Genomic DNA, 23,535 nt, shown 5'->3' with positions numbered 1-23,535 from the left:
ATTTTTTGGAGGTGCACGTCAAGCTACGGCGGAGGGGTCGCGTCGAGGTTCGCGTCGACGCAGAGGGGTCCGCGGGGGTACGCCGTCGATTCGACGCAGAAGCATAAAACAGGCTCCTGTGATTGGTCAGATTATACATCATTGTGACACTGAAGACTGGAGAAATGATTCTGAAAATTCAGTTTTGATCACAGGAATAAATTACACTTTACTGTATAGTCACATAGAAAACAGCTGTTTTAAATTGTAATAATATTTCACAATTATACTGTTTTTGCTTTGTATTTTTAATCAAATAAACACAGCCTTGGTGAGCAGAAGAGACTTCTTTTAAAAACATTAAAAATCTTACCGATCTAAAACTTTTGACCGGTAGTGTATATGTATATATTTATATATATTCTTTTCTTTTTTTTGTTGTTGCTAGAAATAAACTTCAATCAATCAAATCAATGTTTGTTTTGAAAAAAAGTTTGTTGTTTATTTACAATACAATGTTCACGGGTACATCATGGATATCAAGTAATTAACCAAGTTAACATGTTTCCCGTCGAGGCTTCCAACGCAGTTTGGGAAGTTCCAAAGTCGCCAGAAATCTGAAGCAATAGCTTCCCACTGGCTGGTTGAAGGGCAGGGCAAAAATTCGGGCTACAGCGCTTTGCAGACCTCCGATACTATGCGGGACACCGTGGTCGCACCCATTTTGTAGCCCAACCCGGTGATCTGTTGGTTTGCACCCGAAGATAAAATCTTTAAAGTCACTGCCAGTCTCTGAGCGAGGTCAATAGGCATACTGTGTGTAGTCTGATGCTGTATTAACGGCTTTAAACGATGAACAAGATCGTCAAATCGACCTTTCGACATCCGAAAATACTTAAAGTGCATTTCTTCGTCCAAGTCCCTCAGCGGTCGAACAACCGTAACAAATTCGCCAATCCTTCCCCTGTCTTCGTGCACTGGTCGTACAGACCACCTTCGCTGACGTCTTCTTTTTCTTCTACGATTAAACATTTGCAATAAAATCATTTGTTGTTCAACGTTGATTAGCTCCAGCTGCAACAACACTCTCTCTCTTTCGCTCGCCATTGTCGGAAATGAAAAAGCGGAACCGGCGCATGGAACCAAAACAAACTAGGAAAGAGATTCGCGAACCACACCACCCCCCTAGCGTTCTGGCGGTGAAATGCACCGCGATGCAACGCAACCCGACGCAGAACCATAAAACGGTCACGACGCCGTTGGAGTGACGGCGTAGCTACGCCGTGGAGTTGACGCAGAAGCATAATGAGGGCTTTAACGGCTAGTGTCCGGGAAATGCGAGGTACGTTCATATTTATAAATAAACATAACTGATTTTGTCTACACCTAAATACATTTCCTAATAATAACAGTGATTAAGCCCAAATGTGGGTGGGGGTAATGAACACAATATGTTTTTTTTTTTTTTTTATTTGTTTTTTTGCCCAAATGGTCTCCACTCTATGCATTTTGTAATAATACAGCAACATTTTTTAACTGACCGTATTTGCCAGAAAATAAGTCGCATGCACATGAGTGCAAGTCACACCGGATCATGTTGAGAGAGAAAGGCGTCATAATTATTTGTATTTTTTTTATATTAGCCTATTCAGCAATAGTGTAAAAGACCTGTAAATAAAATACAGCATTTAGCCTACATGATAAACACTATTAACATGTAGGCTATGTGTTGCCTATTTTACTTTCCCTTATGACAAATGAATGCAAAAAACAACAAGAATGAAAAATAAGTATGTAGGCTAGGCTATAATAAAATAATATATTGGCTACAGACTCTAAAAATAGCCTATATTGTGCCCTTTATAAACGCCAAGCCTAAACAAATTTATTTAAATCGAAACGGTCGCGCATCTCTCATTCAGTCAAAAGTTTTCATTGCAATGTAACATGTGGATGCTAACTATTAATATAAAGAAGGCTTCATACTTCAGTCGAGTCCCAAAATACACGTAGGCCTATAGGCTAAATCAGCGTCTTCACAGCAAGGGAAATGTTTGGAGTGGGACTGTGTGTGGCACAGCTTGCCCTTCATATTGTACAACAGACCAATTAAATTATGCAGAATAACTTTTTATATGTTTGGTTGACTGTGTTTCATTTTGATAATGAGCAGTCTGCGATATGAAGCAACGCCAGAACTGATATCCTACTATGTTGTGTGAGAGCGCGATGCGCGAGCGCCATCACTTGGATTTGTTCCACTGCTGGGAAATAACTTAATACTCTGTTATTTAGTCATACAGATAATATGACATCATCCGAAACAGTAAAATGTATATTTTTATTTGTGTACATTCAAAATGACTACAAAATATCATGCCATTGAAAAATAAATAAAACAACATGATGCGCGTCTCGGTCTCTTTAGATCTTTCTGGCGCTCACCAAAAATGAACCAAAATACAGAGAATAGCCTTCTTGGCGCGCCTACTTTTGAAAGTCAACATTTAGATTATTTAACATTAAATGCATGATATAGCCTATGCCTGAGTCACTTTGGAATAAATCAGAGCGTGTTTCATGATAAAACGTGACTTAGCTATACAGTCGAGAAAATAGGCAAATTCAGACCAACTGCTGGTCTACACAGAGAGAAAGCCCTGTCTAAGCTCTTCTGATGTGCCGAGCCATTCGTTAGTCTAGTTGTTTGATGAGAAAATTAAATGTAGCCTATAGTTGCAATACACGCGTTTTGTAAGCTCCGTGCAACTGCTGCAGCGGACTATTATTACTAGAATATTAGAAGAAATCTAATACTCAAGCTGTTTACTCATTTTTCTACTCTTAATATTAAATAAAAAAACGACTGAACGAAAGATACACGGATTCTCTTGAACCACCACCGCGTTTGCGGCAGAAAACTACTGCAGTGCAGCCAAAATGCTCTGTTCGACTTATCTGAGATCCTTTACTCTTCCCTGTGGATGACCTGTGACCTACTTTCTGTAAGATCTGAATTTTTGAACTTGAATTTTTGAACTTGAATTTTAGAACTTGAATTTTTGAACTTGAATTTTTGAACTTGAATTTTAGAAAACTGAATTTGAAGTTCCGAATTTCTTCATCTTGAAAACTTGAATCTGTATTTTTTTAAACTGAATATTTGCACTATACGAATTCAGAACAAAAAAACTAGCTGTTTGAAAATACATGTCTATAAAATTCAGCCATAAAAACATTTCAATTTGTTAAATTTCAAACGTTCAATATTCGTTTAAAAAAAATCAAATTCAGAACTATTTAAACTACCACCTAAAATTCAATTTAGTTAGATTACACTTGCAAATAATTCAAATTTACACAATTCAAATTCAAATCATTTTGTCATATTATAAGCTCCATATTATTCTCCCATAATTTCATGTATATTTTATTAATATTTTTCTAAATCTCCATTGCTGCACATTCAGGGCTTTGTGTGTGTGTGTGTGTGTGTGTGTGTGTGTGTGTGCGCGCGCGCGCACGCGATGACGCAGATTCAAATTCGCCGCCATTACGTTTCCGCTGTTTAGTCCCGCCCACAACGGTCAGCTGATCAGTCGACTTTGGATCTGTATCAAGTGCAAGTGGGAGATTTGAATTCAGTCTACTCTCCTGAAGTGGATTGTGAGATTAACAGGGGTTCAATATGACACCTCATAATTCAAAGCAATCGTGTTCGTCGAGAGCAGCCGTGAGCAGGAGCCCTAGCTGTTGTCAGTTTGGATTCTTCGGAAATAGCACCCTTTTCAGTGAGCCTGGTTCGTCACAGCGGACATCATGCCAACCGATCACCGGCTGAGGTAAGAGTCTGCATGTGAACGATATTTTATATTACATTTGTGTTAAGTTTACGTTACAGTTTTCAAGCTAACATTAGCATTTTAAATGATGAGCTGGAGGCAAAACACTGAAAATGTAGCATGCATCTTTACATTTTCCATCTGTTTTAAGAAAGATCAGTTGAACCCACACCTCAAAAAATAATACCTAAAACAAGCTTTCGTAGACTTGTTATACATAAAGTCCGTTTAATTGTGTATAAAATCTTTGTTAATACGCGATAGTATCTGTCAGTAAATCAATCTCTTAAATGGCGGGACATTTTTAAACACTGTCTGGAAGCTGAAAACTCTTCTCTTAAAAAATAGTAACCACGTTTTTGGCGGATTTTTATTACCATTTTTAATAACCACAGTTATACTACAAATAGGCCTAACGTTACCAAGGTTTTTTTTTTTTGGTTAAACCATAGTTAATTTTCATAAGGGTTAATGTGGTTATCAAGACCGTTAAGAAAACGAATTCAGCAAATACTGTACTTGTTGTTGATACAGGAAAACACATGAGGCTAGAATATGAACACCACATGATAAATTCCATATTCTGGCTGCATGCTTGCCAACACGTCAGTTGAGGTTTTGCATTGTCCCAGTGGAACATATTCTGACATATGCAAATGTAATACTGAGTTGTAAAAAAAAAAATATATATATATATATATTTGTGATTTCAGGTCAAGTGGAAAGCAGAATGATCATGGCAAACAAGGTATGGGAAGAAGTAATTTAAAATATTGTAATGGCCGAGTCTTCTGATTCCATATGATTGCACTAAAAGTGGCAGAAAATTTAATTTGTTTTATACTATATTTTCCCATGTGAATATTCATTTGATCCTTGTGAGGCCACTGGAGCTGCACAAGGTTTGGTTTTGCTTCAGTAAGACCACGATTGTGTTAGATTCCACCCATCTATTATTATTATTTTTTTGTATTGTAACTAGGCTCTGTCATTTAGAAACATGGGTTTTCCTATCACTTATAATGACATATATCTCTACCTTTTATTCCAGCCAGAGGATCTGACGGTTGCTGCTCGCATCTCAGCCTACCTGATGGAAAATTCTTGCTGGATGAATGACCTTCACCTTCAATTCAACCTTGCCAAGACAAAACTGCTTATGGTTTCACTTTCAGCCAAACCATGCGATCCTGCTGATTTGCCTTATACAACACCAGAAAGATCCGGCCCTTCCTGTCGGAGTCACACAACTCCTTGTCTAAGCTCTTGTTCTATCCAGACTGGACTATTGTAATGCTCTCCTGGCAGCTCTTCCAGCATCAGTCAAACCTCTGCAACTGATCCAGATGCTGCAGCAAGACCTAAACTCACTGCTTCAGATCTATGTGTCTCCAGAAGCTTGTGTTCTGCAAGTGAACGGCGCCTTGTGGTGCCATCATCCCAAAGAGACACAAAACCACTTTCACTGACCTTTACCTGGACTGTTCCCTGCTGGTGGGATGACCTGCCCAACTTAACACATTTTCAAGAAACTGCTAAAGATCCATCTTTTCATAAACACTTGACCCAATAATACTAAATCTTTGTTTTAATAATAAATAAATAAACTTATACACTGTGCTACACTAACTGGGACTTGTCACTGCACTTGTTGCTTCTATTGTTCTCTTAATTTTTAAGTCACTTTGGATAAAATGTAATTGTAAATGTGTAAAATAAGTTATATTAGAGTATAAAGGTATACAGCAATTGCCTTTTAATGTAGATATTTTTACATGTTCTAAATTATATACTAAGCTTGTATTTCCTATCATTCACATATCTTGATGTTCAGTGTTTGTTTAATGAGTAATACTGTAAATGTGCAGGTATTTTGTACTTATACGTTTAATTAATTTAACAGAAATTGACTGTACATTTGCTATTATTAAGTACTTAATTAGAGATTGGTCAAAGTTGTGAAATTGGAAATGCCTTAACTGTAAATATACAAACTTTGAATTTGAATTTATGTATTTAATGCATTTTTATACATAACTTCATAGTTATTATACACAGGAAAAACTATATATTAAAAGATAATTACTGTAGATAGACAGCATTATTATAAAATAACTTTATAAAACCCTAAATTTACAGTTTAACTTGAAAGTTAAATGTTTTTTTTTAAATGTAATTTGACATCATTTATCCGTTTTTCCACGGTTTAATAAGCCATTATCAACAGTAATGTACTGTAATTTAATAAATTTTGACTGTAAAGTCAATTCTGTATTTTCACTGTTTTTGCCTGTAATTTTGTGAAATGGTTATTTGCTGTAATTTAACGGAATCCGTCTGGAAACTTTGCTGCCAGAGATTTACCGTTTGTATACGTTTTTTTTTTTTTTTTACAGTGTAGGCCTAGTAGCTATGGATTTTAATAATTTTACTAATATATAGTAGGTAAACATATAGGTGCATATATAGGTGAACATATAGGTGCATAAATGTGAACAAATAGGTGCATATATATGTGAACATATAGGTGAGCATATATAGGTGAACATGTAGGTGCATATATGTACATATAATATAGGAAAACGGCCAATTTTATATATGTCACATATATTAAAAACATATATCAAAACATATATTAAAACATATATGTTTATATAGGTTCTTTCCATGTGGGTGGAGAGGAAGTGGAAAATGAGGAAGAGGAGGAGAAGAGGAAGGTTCCCATTTTGGCTTTCAGAGAGAATGGCAGCACGCATAACGTGAGTGGACTGGAGGAGGACCCGGCACAATAGACACTTCTCTCAGGTCAGTCAGTCTGGACACAACACTGATTTATTTATTTTTTTGCGTGACATACCATGCCCAATTTACCTCATTTTGATTTTTTTCCCCCCCATTATAGATATATGAACATTTATAATTGTGGAAGTGCAACCTGCAACACAGGAAATAGAGTCCGAGGGAGACCCCTCACTGTACTTCCCTTCATCTGACACTTAGACACCTAAAATGGCAAAAACGAAACGTGTCCTCGCAGCTGATCAGCTCCTGTCTCCCCAAACTGAAGTGGTACGCTCCAGGAACCACATCTTCCGTCATTTGGGGAGTCGTGGTGACTGTGAAGGCACATTTAGTACTTGAAGAAGAGTGTCGTCGCTGTCGTGGAAGCTCCTGTGAAGTGCTAACCATAAGGAATGTGTGACGAGAGAATGATGTTTGTTGTGTTTGGGTAGATTTATGGCGAAACCTCGTAGTTTCGCTCTCGTTATGCCAGCAATTGAGTGGCTCCGCTTAGTTTTATAATTAATGTTCAAATGAAGAGAACTTATTTTCTGCCCTCTTTGTAAAGCTTGAACAGATTTTTGCCTCTTGAATTACGTCTCATTCCACTCCAACGTACGGCCCTCTGCGCAGTCCGAGCGAAGCAAAGCTTTCATACTTGATCTTTATTTTCTTCCTAATGTGGATGGGTGATTCGAATCTCATGCAACTTATCAGAAACATATCCATGATATATTTAACTTAAAATTGAATGGAAAAAAAAGCTTAATTTTTTCACATTTTGTTAAAATTAAGCACATCCTCACAATTTCTCATTATAGTAATAATGCAAAACATTTGTAAATTGTGAAGTATTTATATACCATTGCAACTGTTCTACTGCCTTTAATCAATACTGATTTAAAAAAAAAACTTTTTTTTAAAAATAAATAAATCCTCTGTTCATCAATAGGCTCGTAACACATGCTGTCGGTACAGCCCTGTTAGTGCTGCTGCATCATGTAGATGTTTCCATCCCAGCCCTATGAGATATAAATAATCAATATGTCATAGGGCTCATGGAAAACCAAGTATCCTATGTAGGACATATTATGAAGCGATTTCTCTTGTAAACAACAAAAGACTATCTCTGTTTTTGTTGTGATCAGTATCAGTGGATGGTCAGTGGACACCATGCAACAACAAAAAAAAAAGCAGCAGGGATCAATTAAATATCTTGAAATGAAGAAACTGTAAATCTTGATATGCAAACACTAAAAAAAGTATACATGAATGTTGCACAAAATCTGTTAGCAGAATGGTGGGTGAAGGTTTAAAACAAGCACAACTTGTTTACTGAGACGTCAGGGACAGATTTCTCAGTGAAGACTTATTATTTATAGAGCACTTCTCATAAAGCACCCATGTGCCCTAGACCTAATCAACAGCACTGAGTACCACTTTAAAGAACTGAAGCGTTTTCTCCCTACCAAGTCGATCTATATGCATGTACAAATGATGAAAATCAATAAAACTTTTTATCTGGAAGTGACTAAAGACTGCTTTGTGTTCCTAGTGTTACAAATTAAGTTGTCACAGTAAATTAGGGCTGTGGTTGTATGATTCTGACATTTTGCTGGCCTAGATTAAACTTTTGCATGTGGAACGATGTGATGTTTAGATCCACCAGTGTTTATGGTGCCAGTGTGAAGCTGATGATCTCTGAGGTTAAGATAAACATGTAAACATGCCCCCAAACGAGTATCTGGAAATTTGCAGTGGCTATCAAATAACATACCACAGATGATGTCAATGATGTGGAATATTTCATTTTTTGCTATGAAGTGAAACGAGCAGTGAAACCGCTCCGCTCAGGATCCAAACGATAAAGGCAGCGACTGAAAAGCCTCTGCATTTCTCTCAGTCAGACAGAGGATGAACCACTGCCATGTAACGCTGAATGGTCATGAGAGTTAAGAACAACAAGGCCGATACGGATGCAGCATAACGCAACCACTAATGAGAAAAAGAGCGGACTGAGAATGGATCCAACTTTCACCACTTCATCTTTGCAACACAACAACTCGTCGTATTCTGAGTCATAGTTGTCAGTTTTCATTGTAGACCGGATTCAGTGTTTCCTCTTCAGTCATGTTGTTCTGCAACATCACAAACTTCAGTCAGAGATCAGATTTGTCCAGTTTCAGTTCTTTACTGTTTGTAGATGTTTTCTGTGGAGAATCAACTGAAACATTGAAGGTGCTCTAAGCGATGTCATGCGTTTTTTAGGCCAAAACATTTTTTGTCACATACAGCAAACATCTCCTCACTATCCACTAACTGCCTGTCCCCTGAACACACTGTAAAAAAACACAATCTCTGTAGACAGCCCAGGCTCCACAAACAGCAACAAAAACAAACTGGCCCAGCCTGGACCACGAAACATAACAAACAGTGTTCCAGCCAATAACCGACAGGAATGATTTTGGGGGTGGGGGTTGGGGGGTTAGTGCGCGTGCACATGAAGGGGGGTGTGGGGAATGGAGTAGAGAAAAGCATGAAGAGGGAAGATAGCTAGAGGAGAGATGTCCTAGACAACGACAACGACTAACGTTAAAAATGTCTATTTTTGAGAATTTTGATATGGCCGACACACGACCAAAGAGACGACTTTCCGATGGACAAATAACAAAGAAGAGGGAAAAGGAGAGGGAATACACGAAGTCCCGAATTTACATCGGAAAAGCGTTTCAAAAGGTGGCGAGAACTCTGCCTGCAGAAGGGCTTCCAATCCGAAATTCAGGTGGCTCTGTTTTTGCTGGACAGGCTGGACAGGCGGATGATGTTGTCGTGTTGGCCCCTTCAGACCAGGAACTTCAGCATGCACTGGGACGGTTTGCAGCCGAGTGTGAAGCGGCTGGGATGAGAATCAGCACCTCCAAATCCGAGGCCATGGTCCTCAGTCGGAAAAGGGTGGCTTGCCCACTTCAGGTTGGTGGAGAGTTCCTGTCTCAAGTGGAGGAGTTTAAGTATCTTGGGGTTTTGTTCACGAGTGAGGGAAGGATGGAACGGGAGATTGACAGACGGATCGGTGCAGCTTCTGCAGTAATGCGGTCGATATACCGGTCTGTCATGGTGCTCTCGATTTACCGGTCAATCTACGTTCCTACTCTCACCTATGGTCATGAGCTTTGGGTCATGACCGAAAGGACAAGATCCCGGATACAGGCGGCCGAAATGAGCTTTCTCCGCAGGGTGGCTGGGCGATCCCTTAGAGATAGGGTAAGAAGCTCGGTCACTCAGGAGGAACTCAGAGTAGAGCCGCTGCTCCTTCACATCGAGAGGGGTCAGCTGAGGTGGCTCGGGCATCTGTTCCGGATGCCTCCTGGACGCCTTCCTGGGAAGGTGTTCCGGGCGCGTCCCACTGGGAGGAGACCCCGGGGAAGACCTAGGACACGGAGAGACTATGTCTCCCGGCTGGCCTGGGAACGCCTCGGGGTCCCCCGGGAAGAGCTGGAGGAAGTGTCTAGGGAGACGGAAGTCTGGGCATCTCTGCTTCCATAGTATATATATTTTTTCCTACTATGGAAGTCAATGGTACCAGAAACTGTCTGGTTACTGACATTCTTCTAAATATATTCCTTTCTGTTCAGCAGAAGAAATAAATTCATACAGGTTTGAAACAACATGAGGGTGAGTATATGATGACAGAATTTTCATTTTAAAGTGGAGTATACCTTTAAGCTACTTTATGCATCCTGAGGGCAGGAGAATCCTGGAGTAGCCTATGACATATTGAGGGAACCCCCAGTACTGCAGCACAGAGGTGCGATATAAAGTTAAGGAAACTAAACCACCTAGTTAAATACATGTCTACTATCTCAGATTTACACTTTTATTCACCGATCTCATTCACGGTAGAGAAAGCTGCTCATGTACAAAAGTAACCGTGAGGTGAAGACTTAAATGTAAACATAGCTTTTGTGTCTTTATCAGCTTTTCCATATACATACTGGCCCTGATAATCATCCCAAATACTTACCGCCATTTCTGTAAATCCGTTTTTATGAATGAATGACTCTCTCTACCCGTTGCTCTGGTCTTCTTCGTCAACCGCTAACACTTTATTTTTATCGTCGCTGAACAGACATTCCACTGACTCAAGTAATTATGCAACTACATGTCAACATATTTTGCTAGCCCTAATCCTAGAAGAGTTAGTTGACATGTAGTTGCAAAGTTACTTATAGTCAATAAAATCAATAAAGTGTAACATTCTAATATGCTTGAGACATGTTGAAAACAGCTGCTTGATGTTTTTGTGGACATTTGTTCAGGATTCTTTGAGAAAAATGTTTTAAAAAAAGCAGCCCTTATTTGAAACCAAAGTATTTTGTAACTTTATAAATGTCTTTCTTTACTGTCACTTTTGATGTGCTTAATGCGTCCTTGATGAATAAAATAATTAATTTCCTTGATCTTTTGGAACTTTTGAACTGTAGTGTAAGATGTAATGTACATTGTTAGAAATCTTGCTTTTAACAACAAACACAATAAACAGAAAAGAAATAAGAAATTCTTGTCAGGGTAGAGCAGAATTGCTTTATTTTGGACACATTTTCTTCAGTATCATCCGTAAATGTTTCTGGAATTTTTCTCCAATTAAAGCATAAAGCACTGGGTTTAAGCAGCAGTGTGAAAAAGCCAACAGTCGGCAAGCGTAAAATGCATAATCAAGATGAATGGATACCCTACAGTCTGTAAATGGAGTTAAACCATAATCCTGGAAAATTCTCAAAAGCATCACAATGTTGTACGGAGCCCAACCGATGAAGAACAGCAGGCCGATGCAGAATATTAGTTTGATAGTCTTGTTTCGTAGCCTTGTTCGGGACTGCGCAATCGTCATATACATTCTGAAATGGCAAAATCCCATGATGCAAAATGCAATCAAGAAAAAAATGCTTTGTAAATAAACAGCGACATGTTTTGCTCTAATACTGTCAAATTCACAGTAAATATTTTTATCGTGTTCCAAGACTTTGCTTCGGAGTGAGACTAACAGTGCAGCCGTTCCACTCAGGATCCAAATGATGAAAGGAGAGACTGAAAAGCCTCTGCATTTCTCCCAGTCAGACAGAGGATGAACCACTGCCATGTAACGCTGAATGGTCATGAGAGTTAAGAACAACACGCTGCTGTAAAAGCCAACGTAGAACAGAAACTTCACCGCTTTACAGCCAATCTCTCCAAACGTCCAACCCCAGATGAAGTACGAGGCCCAGAACGGAAGACCAAAAGTGAACAGCAGATCTGACAGAGCCAAATTGAGGATAAGGATGTTTATCATGGATCTAAACTTCTCGTACAGCACCAGGATGACCAGAACCAGCAGGTTACCAATGCAACTTAACACAACCAGAAGAGCGAAAAAAACTGGAATAACAATGGATCCGACTTTCACTACCTCCTCTTTGCGACATAGTTGGTCTACTGGTGTATCATCATACTCAGTAGATGTATAGTCTTCAGTCATGATGTTCTCTGTTTGATAATGTTAATTTTGTTGTTAGAATTCATTGTAGTTGTTTACTTAATGAAAAACGTTACAAGATATAATAAAGAGTAATCTTATCTTATTATAATAATATTTCTTACCTTAATATCAGTCCTGTTAGTACTAATGACTCCTGGCTAACTGAACAGGGATATTTGAGCATTATTATGATGAATGGGAGGGTTTAAATGTGTGTTTCTGCCGAAACACTCAGTCATTCCCCTTGACCTCAAACATGAAATGAAAGTATCACTTACAAAATGAAAGTTAATTGTTGTTTTTTTCAGTGTTGCAGCAATTCCTTAGTAATACATTTTAGGGTAGTTGCCAGTTAATGGGCATTTCGAAACTGTTGGTTTATAATGAAGTTCGTATTATTCACTTTATTTCCATGTTAAGAAGTAAAATGGCATAATTCAAAGGCCGCATAGTTCTAGCTCTTGCTTTTGAATCAACAGAAGGATTGAATTTGCATGATTAATGTCGGTAAATAGTTGATCAAAAATGCTTGACAGCTGCTTTTTTGTAATTGTTTTTCAAATCATGCATTTATGTCATGATTATGTTAATTAAAAAAGTTGTAGAAGTATGTTGTTTTTGTGAAGATGATTATGGTTGCAGGGATCTCATGTACAGGGTATATAGGCTGCAATATTGTTTTGTTATGAACATAAAAAAGTAAAAAATGAGTTTATGACCTCAAATCTTCCATTTTCCTGCTTATGTAGGTCAATGATGATGCTGTGCTTCCTTCCACAGACCACACTGATTTACACTGTCACGTGAAAGAATGTAATTTTCCAGTCATAACTACATTTTGGTCATTTCATTGCACAAAAACAAAACTGCGTAATCTGCATTTTCACATACAGTTCTCATGCGTTTCCTTTTACAGTAATTTCACGTGGGAGTATTTGAGAAATTCACAAACACTTTATTCAGAACATATTTTTCTTTTATGGATTCAAGCTGGCATGAACTCAAAACATGCTTTTACACAGAAAAAAAAGCAAGGTTTTGTTTAATGTTTCATAACGATAATGATGATTTGATCCAATCTTCAGCCAGATTCTTCAATCTTCTTCAATGCTTGTTTTCTGACGACTCTCAAGTATTATCTTGCCAAGTAAAACAAAGCACATTATTCATAGACTCAAATCTTTACATAAGATCCTCCTTGGAATTGCTCGCAAGACAAAAACTAAAAACACAGGGTTTAAGCAACAGTGTGTAAAAGCTAACATCCGGCAAGCATAATATGCATAGTCGAGTCTAATGCTTACTGTACAGTCTGTGAATGGATGGATATTCTGATCAGCCAAAGATTTCAAGAACATAACAATGTTATATGGAGCCCAACCAATAAAAAATACAAGCACAATAACAAATGTTAGTCTAACAGTCTTGCGTCCCTTATTGGTCTGTTTTTTTGTTATTGTCCGAAGCATTCTGCCATAGCAAAAACCCATGATTAGAAATGCAATGCAGAAGAAAGCATTTTGAAAATAAGCAATTCCAGATTTCATTTCAACACTGTCATATTCACAGTATGCATTATTAAAATGTGGTATAACTTTGCTATGAAGTGAACCAAGAAGTGAAACCGCTCCACTCAGGATCCAAACGATAAAGGGAGCGACTGAAAAGCCTCTGCATTTCTCCCAGTCAGACAGAGGATGAACCACTGCCATGTAACGCTGAATGGTCATGAGAGTTAAGAACAACACGCTGCTGTAAAAGCCAACATAGAACAGAAACTTCACTGCTTTACAGCCAATATCTCCAAACGTCCAACCCCAGATGAAGTACGAGGCCCAGAATGGAAGTCCAAAAGTGAACAGCAGATTTGATAGAGTCAAATTGAGGATGAACACGTTGATCAGGGATTTGATGTCCTCGCAGAGCGCCAGAGTGACCAGAACAAGGATGTTACCAATGCAGCTTAACACAACCACTAATGAGAAGAAGAGCGGAATGAGAATGGATCCAACTTTCACCACTTCATCTTTCTTACACATCTGGTCTTCATAGTACAAGTCATAGTAGTCACTGTCCGTTGTATTCTCATCAGTCATGTTCATCCTGCAATCACAAACTGACAAGATCCAATTTGTCCAGGTGAATTTTTTTGCTCGTTGCTAAAAAATAAATAAAAAATACTTTGAAACAATTTTTACTCAGATATTGCATGTACATTTTAGAAATAATAACAAAGAAATGGTGTTACACTGAATTTATTTTCTTTTTTTTACAGTAGAGGATGTGTATGAAGAGTCATTAATGCAATCTCTGCGTTTTCATAAGAGGAAAAAGAGAAGTTATACAAGTCAGTTTAACTCGAGTAACCTAGTCAAATGCTAAACAACGCATGACTTACCTGAATTCTTGATGATATGGACCTTGTAGTGCACAATGATGATCAGAACAGCACATTACCACAACAATATATTATATCTAGTATAAAATTAACTGGAATTTCATGAACTTTGTACATCCATGGTCACATGAAGCAGTTGCTGCTTTCTCAAGACGTACATATCATCATGTGATGATTGTGATGTGAAATGTTCCTTAGACCACCTCAAATAACCAAGTTAGAAGAATGTATCTTATCAGTGTATTAAAAAGAGCAGCATGATTGTTCTGTCGACATACATCCTCCCTCAAACCTCAGCCTCTAGATCCTTTCATCTCATATACACAGAGGAAGCTCAAGTGGCTTTGAGATCTTTACAAGTGAAGTAACTGTTCATCTTTAACCCATTTGTAATTACAGGCATACAACAAATATAAAACACTCAGAAGAAAAGCAGGCTTCTGTCAGGTGCTTCATATATAAAACCTTTTAGGAGTTCCCATCATGGGATCATTTTATGGGTGTAGTTTTAAGTAATTTATTTATTTTATGTTTTGATTAAGTTTTTTTTTATTACACCACTCATAAACAAACTTAAAATGTTTATGAGATTATTTAAGATATTTATACTTATTGTCACAGGTTGTTTTGGTTTTTGATTCACGTTTCATGTCAGTCATGTTTCAGGTCTTGTCGTGTGATTCCCTGGCCCTCATGTGATCCTGGCATGTGTTCTGTGCTGTCATGTTGTCATGTTGTCATTGGTTCATTGTTTCATTGTGCACAGGTGTGTCTTGTTCAGGCATTAGTCTTTTGTGTATATTAAGTCTTCATGTTTGCCATGTGTCTTTGTCAAGGATTGTTTCCTGTTGCCACTGTTGGCTGCCGCATGCCAGAGCACTCTGATGTCCGCTGCCACTCCCTGACAATTGTGGCCACGACTATATTGTGTGTGGGGAGTCCAGAAGGGACTCCAGCCAGTGAGCCTGCTCCAGTCCACCCCCATAGCTCAGCCCAAGAATTTTTTTTGGGGGGTGCCATATATCCCCGGCCGTAGTGGCCAAGCCAAGCTCCTTGGGCAGGGCAGCGGAGGCCGATCTGCCATGGCCCCCTGAAGTGCCGGTGCCGCCCACACTCCACGGCCCAGGCCCAACATGTCATTCATTCATTTATTCATTCATTCATTCCCCCATGGACTCATTCTCCCACTCACCAATGGACTCTTTCTCCCATTCTCCTGTGGACTCTTCCTCCCATCCCCCATGGACTCTTCCTCTCATTCCCCTGTGGACTCTTCTTGCCATTCCCTCATGGACTCTTCCTCTCATTCCCCTGTGGACTCTTCCTCCCAGTCTCATTGTAGAACCAACCCGTGACACTGACTGCATGCTTTATTTTAGATTTTAGACACATTTTACCTATTATTTCTTTGCTGGAGAAAAGAAAGAACATGTTTAATAAACAGAATTTGAGGTAATGAACCTGAGAGTGGATGTGAAACCTGTTGCATATTTTTTGCTGTGCATAATTTGATAGTAATTCAGTGAACAGTTCTTGGACCATTTTTTTCACAGTGTTAAGAATATTCTAAGAATATTCAAAGAATATTCTATTCAGAATAGTCTAGGTCTTGTGGCCACGACTATATTGTGTGTGGGGGGGCCAGCGTCCAGAAGGGACTCCAGCCAGTGAGCCTGCTCCAGTCCACCCCCGTAGCTCAGTCCAATAAATTTTTTGGGGGGGTGCCATACATCCCTGGCCGTAGTGGCCAAGCCAAGCTCCTTGGGCAGGGCAGCGGAGGCCGATCCGCCATGGCCCCCTGAACTGTTGGTGCCGCCCTGGCTCCGTGCACTGCTAGTGCCACCCACACTCCACGGCCCAGGCCCAACATGTCATCCATCCATCCATCCATCCATCCATCCATCCATCCATCCATCCATCCATCCATCCATCCATCCATTCATTCATTCATTCACAGGCCTGGCCCTCCATCCCTCCCCAAGACCGCCTCCACTTTTATGTTGGGCGTTGGGCCTGTGGACTTTTCCTCCCATTGCCCCATGGACTCTTCCTCCCATTGCCCCATGGACTCTTCCTCCCATTGCCCCATGGACTCTTCCTCCCATTCACCTGTGGACTCTTCCTCCAATTGCCCAATGGACCCTTCCTCTCATTGCCCCATGGACTCTTCCTCCCTGTCTGCCTCGCTGCCTGCTGTGAGTGTGTTTGCTTCGGTGCTGTAAGCTCCGTCTTAGCCTCGTATTTCTTTGTTTTGAACCATCATTTACTTCAATTTCTAGTTGTTTATACTACTACTAAATACAGCTTACCCAACATCTCAGATGAACCTGACATCGCTAGCTTCCGTTACTACTAGCACAACACACTAGTAATTCGCTAGCCTTTTAACGCGCCACCCGTGCGCTCAGCTATTTTTTTCTTCTTTTTTTCGCGCGCCCGCGCCTTTGAGTTCATAAAAAGCTCAGGTGAGTAAGAATCAGTCAACAAACACGGTGAGTAATGTCTTGTCCTGTTATTGTCACCTGCACTTCATGTCACATGATTAGCATAGCCTTCTCTGTTGGCAATATAGGATTTATATGTGATAAATGCAAGGAGTCAGTTAGGCTGACGGAGAAGATTTCAGAACTAGAGACACACATCCAAACTTTAATTGAGGATAGTAAGAGAGCTAGAGCTTTAGATACTATTTTGGATGCGCCTAGCATAGTGAACTCTTTACATGATTCGGTTCCAGCTGAGTTAGTGCCTGCGCAGCAAGGCAAATGGGTGACAGTGAGGGATCGCTCTAGTCGCGGATCAAAAAACCACCCTTCCGTTCCGATTACCATAACAAAACCATTTGCCCCGCTCAGTGAAACACCCACTGAGAATTCTGTTGATTGTGCCCTAGTTATTGGTGATTCAATCACACGAAACGTGAAAATAGAGACACCAGCCACCATAGTCACATGTTTGCCGGGAGCCAGAGCGCCTGACATCAAAGCAAATTTAAAAGTGCTGGCTAATGCTAATCGTAAATTCTCTAAGATCATTATTCACGTCGGCTCTAATGATGTTCGACTCCGCCAGGCGGAGATCACCAAAATTTATATTAAAGAGGTGTGTGAACTCGCAAGTACGATGTCAAGCACTGTAATTTGCTCTGGCCCCCTTCCTGTTTGCAGGAATGATGAGATAGCTAGTAGATTGTGTTCGCTTAACGGTTGGCTGTCTCGGTGGTGTCCGCAAAATAATATAGAATTCATAGACAATTGGAAAAGTTTTTGGGGCAAACCTGACCTGTTGAAAAGAGATGGTATTCATCCCTCCTGGGATGGTGCTGCTCTTCTCTCTAGTAATATGGCACATAGTCTTAGAGCTCAAGCATGACAATCTGGGGCTCAGGTCAGGAAGCAGACAGACTGGCTAAACCGACCGTCTGCTAGCGGCCTCGCGTCACCAAGGTCAGATAAATCCCATCACATAGAGCCTCTTTCACCTAGCTATCATCATATAGAGAATGTGTCTGTTCCCCGAATTTGGAAATCCAAAAAACTTTTAAACCCATCCAAGGTTAAAAATTGTATTGATGTTCAACAAATAAAAAACAGCTATAATACAGATGAGCAAATGATAAAGCTTGGGTTGCTGAATATTCGATCGCTTACTTCAAAAGCACTCATTGTTAATGATATGATTTCAGACTATAATCTAGATGTGCTGTGTTTGACAGAAACCTGGCTAAAACCAAACGATTACATTACTTTAAATGAGTCCACCCCACAAGATTACTGTTATTACATGAGCCTCGTCTGAAACGCAAAGGGGGAGGTGTTGCTGTAATTTATATAAATATTTTCAAAACCACTAAGAAATCAAGTTTTAAATATAATTATTTTGAAGTGTTGGTGCTCAAAATCACATTTGAGATTTGTGCTGGCTACTGTATACAGGCCACCAGGACACCATAAAGATTTTATCAAAGAATTTGCGGACTTTCTATCAGAATTAATATTGACTGCAGATAAAATACTAATTGTTGGTGATTTTAATATACACATCGATAATGAAAAAGATGCATTGGGTTTGGCATTTAAAGACATTGTAAACTCAATTGGAGTTAGACAACACGTGTCAGGACCTACTCATCGTCGTAATCATACTCTAGATCTAATATTATCACATGGAATAGATGTTGATGCCGTTGAAATTCTGCAGCAGAGCGATGACATCTCAGATCATTATAGTCTCGTGTAAATTACATTTAGCCAAGGCTGCAAAGCCGACTCCGTGTTTCAAATATGTTAGACCTATGACTTCTGCCATTGATTGCTTTATTAATAATCTTCCTGATCAGTTTCATCATCTCAGCATCCCAGATCGCTTAGAAGAACTGCAACAGAAACTTTTAACTCTCTCTTTTCCAGCACTTTAAATTTTCCAAATTGACAGAGTGTGTTAAAGATATAAAAGATTGGATGACGCGTAATTTTCTTTTATTAAATCCAGACAAGACAGAGGTAATACTTATCGGTTCAAAAAAACGCCCACAAAACCTCGCACAATACAACTTTAACATCATAGGATGTCCTGTTACTTTATCCTCTACAGTAAAAGACCTGGGTGTTATACTCGATTGCAACCTGTCTTTTGAAAATCATATTTCATATGTTACAAAAACAGCCTTTTTCCACCTTAGAAACTTTGCTAAGCTACGTAATATGCTATCAGTTTCTGATGCAGAAAAGTTAGTTCATGCATTCATGACCTCGAGACTGGATTACTGTAATGCTTTATTAGCTGGTTGTCCTGCATCCTCAATAAACAAGCTACAGTTAGTCCAAAATTCCGCCGCTAGAGTTCTTACGAGATCAAGAAAATATGATCATATAACACAGATTTTATCATCACTGCATTGGTTACCTATAAAGCTCCGTATTAATTATAAGGTATTGCTACTGACTTATAAAGCCCTAAACGGCTTAGCTCCAGTCTATTTAACGGATCTTCTATCGCCCTATAATCCATCGCGCTCTTTAAGATCACTAAATTCAAGGCTTTTGGTCATACCTAGGATATCCAGAACCACCAAAGGAGGGAGAGCATTTTCACATTTGGCTCCAAAACTCTGGAATAGTCTTCCTGATACTGTTCGTTGCTCAGACTCGCTCTCCCAGTTTAAAACGTACTCGGTTACTAACGTAACCTCGGTTCTCTCTAGAGAGGAAACGAGTACTGCGTAAGTCTTACGCTAGGGGAAAATCTCTTTTCCGCGAGATACTGAAGCCAAAAAATTATCCTTAATTTTGAAATAATGTAAAACGCGTTGCGGCAGCATGCAGACATAGGCGAGACAGCTTGCGCGCCTATTGGCTGCCCTGCGGCAACTGCAGCAGCCTATCGATAAGGCCCTATCGTGACGTCAGTACCAATGGGGGCGCTTCGCGCCCAATACGTCACGTCCCGCCGAAACGGGCGTGGCCTGGGGCTATAAATATAGCATCGAAAGGCTAGCTTACCGGTTTTTCATCGCCGGAGCGAATCGGAGCGTGCGCAGGCACGGCAAGATACGCAGTACTCGTTTCCTCTCTAGAGAGAACCGAGGTTACGTTAGTAACCGAGTACGTTCTCTTACGAGAGGTACTCTCGTACTGCGTAAGTCTTACGCTAGGGGAAACAGTGTAAAACGCCGTGCATGCTAAGATCCAGCACCAAAGTCCCAAGGGCAAGTGCCCGGGCTCATGTAGTACATGATCATAAGTGACTCACAGAGAGCCCAGGAAGAGTGGCTAGAATAGCATCATTCCTATAATGTAGCATCCTATAAGAAACAGTTATAGTGATGGTATTTTATTCAGTCAGGGCGACCCCGGCCTGGACTGATGAATATAGTGGGTCTTACACACTGCCCATAGAGCTGCGCGATCTAAAACGAGCGTTGCTCAAGCCATTTCGGTATTCTGGGCCGGACGCACTCGGGGCAGACAGTACCGATTTTTAGACTGAAAGCAGCTTAGCTTGCAGAGCGGGAACCTCTAGGTTATAAAACCTTATAAATGTAGACGGGGAGGCCCAGCCTGCCGCCATACAGATATCTTGCAAGGCAATCCCACTAGACCAAGCCCACGACGAGGCCACGCCTCTCGTGGAGTGCGCTCTGACACCTAATGGGCACTGCAAGCCCTTAGAGGTGTAAGCCAGCGCTATAGCATCGACTATCCATCTGGATAGACTCTGTTTCGACACGGCGAGTCCCTTAGAACGTCCGTAGAGTGAAACAAAGAGCTGCTCCGTCTGTCTGAAAACAGACGTGCGGGACACATAAGCCCTTAACGCCCTGACCGGGCAAAGGAAGCTGGCGTCCTTCTCCTCGTTAGAGACCGGCAGGGCAGACAGGGAAATCACCTGGGCCCTGAACGGTGTGTTGAGGGATTTAGGGACGTACCCGTGCCTCGGTTTGAGTATGACTTTCGAGTCATTTGGCCCAAACTCCATACACGTCGCGCTCACTGAGAGCGCTTGTAAGTCCCCTATGCGCTTCACTGAAGCGAGAGCCAGAAGAAACACCATTTTGAAAGACAAGTGTTTGATATCTATTGATTGGATTGGCTCAAATGGGGCACCCTTCATGGCCTCCAAGACCGTAGAAAGGTCCCACATGGGGACTGAGGGAGGTCTGGGAGGATTTAACCTCTTAGCTCCTCTAAGGAACCGAATGACCAGATCGTTCCTTCCCAGTGACTGACCAAGCGTTGGTTTAGAAAACGCTGCTATAGCCGCCACATAGACTTTGAGCGTGGATGGGGCTCTGCCTTCATCCAGTAGCTCTTGTAGGAAGGAGAGAACCTCTGTCACTCCACAGTCCAGGGGTGAAAAGCCGCGTGCTGTGCACCAGCTGGAGAACACTGACCATTTTGAGGAATAGAGCCGTCTCGTAGAGGGAGCTAAAGCCTGCATGATCGTGTTTAATACTCCCTCTGGGAGATCAGAGGGTACCCGTTGATGGCCCACGCATGTAGGGACCAAAGCTCCGGGCGAGGATGCCAGATCGAGCCCCTGGCTTGAGAGAGGAGGTCCCTCCTCACTGGTATTGGCCATGGGGCAGCGCTCGTCAGCTGCATAAGAACTGGGAACCAAGCCTGGTTCTTCCAGAACGGAGCCACCAGTAACACTGAGCATCTGCTTTCCCTGATCCGCTCTTATACCTGAGGTAGGAGCGCGACGGGGGGAAAAGCATAGAGCGGGCAGCGGGGCCAGACGTGGGCCAGCGCATCCCTGCTCTTGGAGAAAAATTCCGGGCAGTGAGCGTTTTCTTGAGACGCAAACAGGTCTATCTTTGCTCTGCCGAATGTCTGCCACAGCAGTTGGACTGTCTGCGGATGCAGTGACCATTCTCCTGCTGGAACATTGTTCCTGGACAGTCTGTCTGGTCCCACATTCAGGTGGCCAGGCACATGCGCTGCTCTGAGCGAGCGCAAATTGTGCTGAGCCCATACCAGGAGGCGTTTCGCTAACCTGTACAGGTTTCGGGATGTGATGCCTCCCTGGCGATTTATGTAGGCTACCACTGACATGTTGTCCGAGCGGACCAAGACGTGGTGTCCTGCTATTTGGGGACGAAAGCGCCTCAGCGCGTTGTCGACTGCCATCATTTCCAGGCAGTTTATGTGCAGAAGCTTTTCCCGTTCTGACCACTGGCCGAAAAACGGTCTGCCCTCGAGCAGTGCTCCCCATCCCGAGGTGGAGGCGTCCGTGGACACCACCTTCACACTCGAGGAAGTCCCCAGGCTTACACCTGACTGGTACCAGTCGGTCGCTCTCCAGGGTATCAGTGCTGAGACGCATTTTTGATCGACCTTGAGGCGAAAGAGACCTGAAGTCCACGCTCGACGCGGTACTCGCGCTTGTAGCCAGAACTGCAGTGGGCGCATGCGAAGCAGACCCAGCTGGAGAACTGTAGATGCTGCTGCCATGAGACCGAGCATCCTTTGAAACTTCTTTAGCGGGACTATAGTGCCGCGGCGGAAGGTTTCTGTCATGCGCTGAATAGTCAATCTGCGCTGTAGCGATATTTGAGCTGTCATTGACAGCGAGTCCAGTTCTGTGCCCAGAAAAGATATTCTCTGACTGGGAGACAGTGAACTTTTCGCCCAGTTGACTTTGAGACCCAGATTCTCGAGATGTTCGAGTAAAATGGTTCTGTGTTCTATGAGCTCTGTATGTGACTGAGCTAGAACCAGCCAATCGTCCAAGTAGTTCAAAACTCGCATTCCCCGAAGTTTCAGGGGAGCGAGGGCTGCGTCCATGCACATCGTGAATGTACGGGGTGCTAGGGACAGGCCAAACGGTAGGACTGTGTATTGATAAGCCTGGCCCTCGAAGGCGAATCTCAAAAATCGCCTGTGACGTGACGCTATTTGTATTTGGAAATACGAGTCTTTCAGATCTATTGACACAAACCAGTCCCCGTGGCGAATTTGCGCGAGGATTTTCTTGGTTGTGAGCATTCTGAACCGGCGTTTTGAAAGCGCTTCGTTCAGTTGTCTTAGCTCTAGAATGGGTCTGAGACCCCCGTCTTTTTTCGGAACCAGAAAATATCTGCTGTATAGCCCCCCTTCGCTCTGAGCTTGAGATAAAGGCTCTATTGCCCCTTTGCTCAACAGTTTCGCAATTTCGGTACGAAGTACGCTTGCTACTTCCTTTTCTACCGTGGTTTCGATTCGCGCCGCACAACGGCGGGGACGTCGAGCGAACTGTAGCGAATAGCCTCTTTCTATAATGTTCAGCACCCATTCTGATACACCGGGAAGCTTTACCCACGCATTTGCATGCATAGCTAAGGGTTGAATGAGATCGGAGCTCTGGCCGTGACATAGTGGCGGCCGGGGAGCTTCGGTATGCTGTATTATAGACACCGCATTTGCAGCGCTCGAGGCGGGGAGTGTGTTGATCACAGCGGGCGGTTCGCCCGCGCTCGGCTCTCTCACGGCAGGTAGCTGAGAGACGGCGAGCGTGGGGGAAACCGAGGGATTCGTCAT

General features: G+C 41.6%; 3 protein-coding genes and 1 long non-coding RNA gene across 5 annotated transcripts in view; 1 reads left to right on the top strand and 3 right to left on the bottom strand.

Moving 5' to 3' along the window:
- Positions 1–23,535, bottom strand: part of LOC309480941 (chemokine XC receptor 1-like) — a 59,517-nt gene that overhangs the window by 13,775 nt on the left and 22,207 nt on the right. The gene's annotated exons all lie outside the window — the stretch shown is intronic.
- LOC309481030 lies at positions 3,514–5,986 on the top strand. Its single transcript, XR_014199857.1, has 3 exons — positions 3,514–3,821; positions 4,535–4,569; positions 4,873–5,986. It is a non-coding gene; the product is annotated as an uncharacterized lncRNA (long non-coding RNA).
- Positions 11,158–12,255, bottom strand: LOC309480953 (chemokine XC receptor 1-like). Its single transcript, XM_082145718.1, has 2 exons — positions 12,240–12,255; positions 11,158–12,125 (listed from the first exon to the last, which is right to left on the bottom strand). Exon 2 carries the CDS (start codon positions 12,115–12,117, stop codon positions 11,185–11,187), a length of 933 nt encoding a protein of 310 aa, XP_082001844.1. The 5' UTR covers positions 12,118–12,125; positions 12,240–12,255; the 3' UTR covers positions 11,158–11,184.
- On the bottom strand, positions 13,046–14,797 carry LOC309480952 (chemokine XC receptor 1-like). Of its 2 annotated transcripts, none has more exons than XM_082145716.1 (2): positions 14,516–14,797; positions 13,046–14,276 (listed from the first exon to the last, which is right to left on the bottom strand). In XM_082145716.1, the coding sequence occupies exon 2, from the start codon at positions 14,217–14,219 to the stop codon at positions 13,284–13,286; it is 936 nt and encodes a 311-aa protein (XP_082001842.1). In that variant the 5' UTR covers positions 14,220–14,276; positions 14,516–14,797; the 3' UTR covers positions 13,046–13,283. The 2 variants fall into 2 exon arrangements, with proteins under 2 accessions (XP_082001842.1, XP_082001843.1); XM_082145717.1 differs by having other exon boundaries at positions 13,046–14,233.

This window comes from Leuciscus leuciscus (genome assembly GCF_965113295.1).
Source record: "Leuciscus leuciscus genome assembly, chromosome: 18".
Lineage (NCBI taxonomy): Eukaryota > Metazoa > Chordata > Actinopteri > Cypriniformes > Leuciscidae > Leuciscus > Leuciscus leuciscus.
The sequence above is the reverse complement of the archived record's forward strand: the minus strand, read 5'-3'. Positions and strand labels throughout refer to the sequence as shown.

What these genes read in the sequence shown, in the direction of transcription:
- LOC309480953 (XM_082145718.1), bottom strand. Translation starts at nt 12,117, where the DNA reads ATGACTGAAGACTATACATCTACTGAGTATGATGATACACCAGTAGAC.
- LOC309480952 (XM_082145716.1), bottom strand. Translation starts at nt 14,219, where the DNA reads ATGAACATGACTGATGAGAATACAACGGACAGTGACTACTATGACTTG.